Raw genomic sequence first — 7297 nt, 5'->3', positions numbered from 1 at the left:
TGCATCAAAGAAACAATCCGTCAAAGTTAAAGTAGCATTGTGTTGTAAGAAGCCTAAATCTATTGTTTTATGGATGAAATCACTCTTCGGGTCGATTTAAACATAAGAAGCGAGTGAATCGCAAAAAAAAGAATTAAGTAAAAATAAATAAATAAAATTAGAATTAATTAAAAAATAATAATATAAAAAGTAATTAAAAAAAAAAAAAAAAAAAGTTGTTCCGGGTCGCTAGGGGGCGCTACTGAGCCAGAGGATGCGAAACAGTGCGCTGCAGTATCCGAAGAAGAGGGACCCTTCCCGAGAGTGGACTTTGCTTTGCAGCCGTAAGTGACAGTTTATCAAATTCGTATTTTGCTAACACTTCTTTTATGACTTTCCAAATTATTTTCGTTCGTGGTTTTGGAGGCTGTTAATTGATAACTTTCAAAGAAAAAACATGTCGTTTCTATTCAGAAGATGATGCCTGGTTTTGAGCTTTGTGTTATTTGAAGGCAATCATGCGCAAACATTTAATAGTGTGTGTGTGTGTGTGTGTGTATGTGTGTGTGTGTGTGTGTGTGTGTGTGTGTGTGTGTGTGTGTGTGTGTGTGTGTGTGTGTGTGTGTGTGTGTGTGTGTGTGTGTGTGTGTGTGAGTGACGGGCGGTAAGGTTCATGGCGGGTGAGGCACTGACGTCATCACAGTCAGATTTACATACATATGAACCCTACTGAGTAACTTATTCACCATTTTATTGGCAGCAATTGACGTGATTTGTTTAAAATATCATATCAGCATTATTAACATATATAAACTGTAGCATAGAAAAAAAGCACATGTAAAAACACGTTATTATTTCTTACATTTACTCATAAATTAAGTCCATGCGCCGCTCCCTCTGAAGCATCAATAACTTGCTTGTAGAAGTCTCCGTTTCTTTCTTCAGTTTTAAAAGTCTCTGTCTCAATGGAAAACACTACAAGTGAAGACAGTGGTCCTTGATCGGTCCTGTTCCAACTCTATGTTTTGAGTCTTTTCGGTGCCGAGAATGACCACTCCACCGAATGAGATCCTTCTGGGCCAAAAAGTTGAGAAGCTGCCCAGGAGATTTACGTTCATCCCTCACCGTTTGTGAGCTATACAGCCCGATGAGATCGGCAAAAAAATAGTCGGATGGCTGCACTTGACTTGCTAACTGTTTACTGTAGCTTGCTATTCCTACTTCTATTATTCTGTAGTCGAGTAGTAAGAAGGATCCCTGGGATCAGCGGTGCCCCCTACCATGAGGCACCGTCACTGCGTGCCTCACTTAATGTTTCTTTGCAGTCGTTTTATGATCACGAGAAACACGAGAAACACGTTACAGTTGTTGACGAAAAACATTCGACACATCAGCTAAACTATGGAAATGTAGTTCATATATTCAAAGCGTTTTTTTAATAGTGACATCTACAGAGACAGCAATGCGGGCTCAGTGCATAGCATGGCAAAACAGCTAGCAGAATCATTGCGCAATCCATAGTGGGCTCGTCACCGCCGTGTCTTGAACGGTAAATGTGAATTTTTTTTAGGGATTTTGGAAAAAAAAAACTAAAAATGGTGAAGTTACATGGAAAATAACTTTATAGTACAAATCACTGAATAACTATAATCATTTAATTTATTTTGCCATGTGGCATTTTTTTCTTTCCATGATGACAGGTGAGGCACGGCCTCCCCTGCCTCTACTGACTGCGCATCACCGGTGTGTGTTTCTCCCCTTCCAGTGCTTCCGACATGGAGGGTCAGCCTCTGTCAGCCCTGTGCACGCCTGCCCTGGTGGTAGATTTGGACAAAGTTAAGAAAAATGCCCAGGCCATGATTGAACGCTGTGAGAAGCTGGGAGTCAAGCTTCGCCCACACATGAAAACCCACAAAACCCTGTAGGACCACCCACCCCCACACACACAAACCCACACACACACCCACACACACACAGACCACACTCAGTACATTTATATTGGCAAACTGTGTTGTTGTACCCCGCCACAATGTGTGTTGTTGCCTTCACCCTAGTGAGTGTGCCGACATCATGACCAGCGGCTCTCGGCGGCGCATCGTAGTTTCTACCCTGGCAGAGGCCGTTTTCTACGCCGACCACGGTTTCGATGACATCCTCTATGCATATTCTCTCCCTTTTGATAAGGTTCTCCCAGTTCACACCGCTGTTTCCAACACAATTCGCAGCCCTTTTTAGAGTTTGATGATAATGGGACCAATATGTGATTTAAAAACAGCATTTATTCACATTGTACCAATTTAAAATGTATCAATGCATTTTGTGATCATTCAGGGGATTTCAGTGCAGCAAATGTGATCAATTAGCAGTGAAAGATGGGAATGGAAAAAAGTTTGAAATGTCGCTAATAGGTTTTTTTTTCCCCGGGGCGATGACTCATTTCTTAAACTTGGTAGTAAAACGACAGCATGTATCATGAGGTTCTTTATTAATAAAAGTCTACTTTACAAGGCTACCTTTAGACAGCTCAACTGAATACCAACATGCAGATGTTAGTTTGTATTATTAGCTACTTGTTTCCACACTAAACTGTGTGTCTGTATAGGTGGAGCGTTGTGCTGCCCTGTCAGAGAGACTGGAGCTCTTCCAGGTTTTATTGGATCATCCTGATGCTCTGGAAAAGCTCAAAAACCGACCTCTGAAGAATGGCCGTCCGTGGCGTGTCTGGATGAAACTGGACTGTTTGAACGGGCGAGGTGACTAAGACGTGACACCCTGGACATGACAGATTTTTCTAAGAGAAAGACATGATCATCGCGTCCACCCTCTACTTTTGTAGCTGGTGTTCTGCACTCAGAACCCGAGGCGCTCCTGCTGGCCCAGGCCATCAGTGAGGCTGCGGATGTTGAGCTGACAGGCGTGTACGCCCACTGTGGGAACACCTACAACTGCAGAGGAGAGAAACAAATACAGGCCATTGCTCAGGAAACCACCAGCTGCATCCTGAAGTTCATGGAAAAGTATGGCAAAAGTGACTCACTATATCCCACACACTTTTAGCGGCATTTGGCAAAGTAGCTTTATAATGACTTTGTAATGCTAACCGCTTGGCATGTAAGAGCGTAACCAGAGATTTCTTTTTCTTCCCTCTGCCAATAGGAAGTTACATGTGAAACAAAATACGTGTTTATTCATTTTGTCCCAGTGCCATGATTGTATAAAAAAGGAACAAGTTAAAGACACAGTGTACACCTAAATCTAAATTACGTGATTATATCACTTTAATATTACATCCATAAGACCCGCCCATTACCTACATTAGGCGCATTGTAGGTTTGTTGTTTACAAACTATATCCAGTAGAAATTATAGGATAATATAATTGCCCACATTTTATTTTTCTTGAGTCTTTTTCCAAAGTACTTTTATATTCCTTTTTTAAAAATGGTCTTATTATATTAAATAAAATTTAAAAATAAAAAGAAAATAAAAAATATAATGCTTTTGTCACCCCTACACCTTCTAAGGGAGAGAGAGAGTAATTTCTTGTTCTGCATGTCTCAGTATGCATCTCTGTTGGTGGCCACTAGAGGGCTCATTTAGCCCCCGGAGTCAATGCAGTTTATGATACTCATTAAATTCAAGCCTTTTTTTTTGCTTTTCTTTGCAGGTTGAAGGCTGTTGGCATCACATGCAAGTCCAGCACTGGCTCGACTCCCTCATGCAGTCATCCAGTCGAAGACATGGCTCAGCTCTCTGAGTTGCATCCAGGAAATTTTGTCTTTTACGGTATGCGCACGTCACCGTTGTCCCAGTTTCAGTCACGGGGCCCCGCACAGCTGGCTGATGTAAAAATAGACATTTTATATGCTCTAACTGTAATTTCTATTGATGACCCTTTTATAATTATTCCATTCCATTCTACCGTTCAATGTCTATTTACCTTATCGTGCGCGCACAGTGGTGCAATGTTTACCACTCAAAGAGCCATTTGGACCCGTTTCCCCACAGTAAAGAAAACACCGGGAGCCACACAACCCTTTTGAAATTTAAGATAAATTAACACGGCATATAATATTGGGGGTTTTTTTGTCTTTATGCTATGTATAAACAAAATATATGTTGATTTTTTTTTTAAATCAACGGTGAGAAAACAAAATGACATTTCTGCATGCAACAAAACATGTTGAACTCCAAAAAAAGAAGTTAGATTGAAGGTTACTCTTAAGCAAAATACTCAATGTCTATTTGAGTCCTTCTTGTTTTTATGAGAAGAAAAAAAAACCAAGCTTAAAATATCCACCGGCAGCAAACCAAAAATGTCGTCCTCTTTCTGTGTGCTGTCATCATTTTACTGGCACGTGCAGTCGCTTGTTAAGAGCAACAAAAATATTCCAACACATTTTATTGAGATGTTACAAGATTTGCATAATCTTCAAAATTTAAAATTACATTTTAAAAATGAAGGAACTGAAATCAAATACATTTTAATTGAATACTAGTTAATTATTTTCAACAGCCACAGAGAGTCGCATAAGGCCCCTGGAGCGGCCGAGTAATTGGAGATAAATATTTTAAAAGAAAAAATACTCAAATCAGGAGTCTCTGGTCTTGAAGGACATTCTGACCCAGATGAAGACCCAAGTATGAGTAGTGGTCAAAAAGAGTAAAAAAGATAAGCTCAAGACAATTCAATGATAATTATATTGTGTTTGGATTCACTTTTACTGTGCGGGGAAAAGCTGTCCAACAGTGTCATGGTTCCAAGCAAACTTAAACGTCACCTCCAAACTAAACACCGTTCATTTCAAGATAAGAACCCAGACAATTTTGTTCATCCGTGGAAACAGACTGAGAAACAGGTAGCATTGTTGAAGAAAACCACTAAGATGAGTGAGAAAGCTCTGAAAGCCTAATACTAATACTACACTAAAACACTAATGCTACCTGCCTGCAAAACCGTCGTAGAATAAATGCTCGGCCCTGGCGCTGTCAAAAAAATAGTCCCACATTGAGTAGGTAAATTGAGACTATAGTTTAATTCTATTTCATTAAAAACATTTTTGAGATATTTATTTGGTGGTTTGCCGTGTGAGTTTTCTAATGTAAAATATGTGCTGTGGCTCAAAAAATGTTGGGAAACACCAGCCTAGACTGTGATTTTCTCTACCATTCTCCATATCGATAGTTAGAAAACTGATTTGTGTTTACAAAATATGTAAGATCATGGGTTTTGTAGAGTCTGGAAACACACCTGTGTGCATGTTTTCATGCATCGTCCGCCTCTAGATGTGCAGCAGTATACGATTGGCTCATGCAAACTGGAGGATGTGGCTGTGCGTGTTGTAACGCGAGTCATTGGACACTGTCCTCACAGGAACCAGCTCCTGATTGACTGCGGATGGACTGGTTTAAGGTGAAAACTTCCATCTCTGAAATAGATCTCTTAGTTTATCATTTCAAGCTAAATTTTTTTAAGCTAATTACAACTGCTCCTCTTGAATACTGTCAGGTTAATGTGTGGACTTTTGTTCACTTTTTCCGCAATCGCAGTTGGTGTTTTTAAACAACGTAACATAGTCGTCTCACCAGTAATGAAACATAAGATGCTCAATCACTGCTTTGATTTATTCAGTTTTCTTGTTATCGTCTTTTTACTATTTACTTTTTACTATTTGCCACCATCAGCCTGTACTTTACGTATTGAAAATCTCTAGATTTTGCCTTTTCGCCTTTTCTTTCGCTATCAGTGTTTTGTGTTACTCTTTTAAAAAAAAAAATCACAACATTAATTGTGATGCAAAACAATAGATCTTGTATTTTCCACCCTGCGATGCTTTAGTTTTTATGTCAGCACAATAGAGGAGAGAGAAGCATCTTATTTTGACTATTTTAGTATTTAAAACAGAGCAAATGTTATTTTTACAGCAGTGCAGGTCTCTCTTGTATCTTAAAAGTGCATTTTTGCGTCAGTGATTAACGGATGCGTTCAGGTTCACGTCACACACTGATTTAAGACTTTCGATTTCATCTGTTCCCTGACAAATCTTTTCTACCCTGTCTCAGTCTTGACGGAGCTGGAAAACTTCCCACGGGGTATGCAATGATCGAAGGCCATCCGAATCTAAAGTAATGTGAAATCTTGTTTCCTTTGTTGGACAAATTTATATGAAAATGGGGTTTTAACGTGAGGACCATTCCTTCAGGTTGACATCCATGACCCAGGAGCATGGAAGAGTGGAGCCCATCTCAGGGCAACTGGATTACAGCGAGTATCCCCTGGGCACTCTGCTCAAACTCATCCCGTACCATGTAAGTGCTGTGCGTTCACACCCAATGAGTGATAAAATGTCCTTTTGCTCTTTTGATACACTGTCTCTGTTCGTGTTCTGCAGTCCTGTGCAACAGCACTGATGCACCCTGTCTACCACGTGCACTCTGAAGGACGTCTCATTGGAACGTGGACACCGACGCGAGGGTGGTGAATAACTCTCAGCCGATGGCGTTCCGGATGATCAATTTCATCTGAAATTATTGTTATTAAGGCCCACTTATGTGTCCAAATCGGAACTGCAAGCATATAAACATTGGTTATGAATTAAATCGGTATATAACTAATACTCACTTGTAATAGTTTAAATTCAAGTATATTATAATTTCATGTATACTTTCAGATCTGCATTATATCAAGAATACTTTTAACATGGATCAGTATGAGAACCACTAAAACAAGAAAGTGCCTTTCTATTTTGCTAGTTATTCTAATACTATTAATTAGTAATCATTGACTAAATATGGTGTGAAAGCAAACAAAATAGAATAGCTTTGTCTCATCTTTCCCACGCCTAAGATTTTATCCATGAAGTGTAGGAAGCACTGATCATTTTTGTTGGGGCAATTTTCTGTCATTTTTTTAAACGTATAAAGTCAGTCATTAATTAGGAAAATAATACTAGGTTTATCTCAATGGAACTATGTAGATATGACAGAGATAAATAGCAATAAGCTGCTTGTGGGAGCTGACACAAGCATATATTGTAAGCTTGCATATTGCGATGATATATGTCTACATGCTTGCTGGATATTAAAATCTTGATTTATGTGATTTGTTTCATTGTTGTTCTTACATTTAACCATCAGATACCTGAACAACAACTGGGCTGGATGCCATAATGCATTTATTATTTCTACCTTCATTTTTACCTCTAATCTCCAGAAGTTTTAATTATATTCCATAGTTAGTCTTGGGTGATGCTTTCTATTCCTTAGTGATGTAAGTGTGTATTTAGTCGACTCTCTCCTGCTGACTAAATGAAATAATG

General features: G+C 39.3%; 1 protein-coding gene across 1 annotated transcript; it reads left to right on the top strand.

Annotated features, from left to right (window-relative positions):
* Positions 1 to 258: 258 nt before the first annotated feature.
* Positions 259 to 7078, top strand: LOC147219269 (D-serine dehydratase). The gene is made up of 10 exons (XM_086172757.1): positions 259 to 323; positions 1745 to 1900; positions 2034 to 2163; positions 2582 to 2732; positions 2816 to 2996; positions 3646 to 3764; positions 5265 to 5391; positions 6042 to 6104; positions 6182 to 6287; positions 6371 to 7078. Exons 2-10 carry the CDS (start codon positions 1755 to 1757, stop codon positions 6458 to 6460), a joined length of 1113 nt encoding a protein of 370 aa, XP_086028883.1. The 5' UTR covers positions 259 to 323; positions 1745 to 1754; the 3' UTR covers positions 6461 to 7078.
* The last annotated feature ends 219 nt before the right edge of the window (positions 7079 to 7297 follow it).

This window comes from Fistularia commersonii, chromosome 25 (assembly GCF_037954325.1).
Source record: "Fistularia commersonii isolate RoL2024-O1a breed Wild chromosome 25, RoL_Fcom_v1.0, whole genome shotgun sequence".
NCBI lineage: Eukaryota > Metazoa > Chordata > Actinopteri > Syngnathiformes > Fistulariidae > Fistularia > Fistularia commersonii.
The sequence above is the reverse complement of the archived record's forward strand: the minus strand, read 5'-3'. Positions and strand labels throughout refer to the sequence as shown.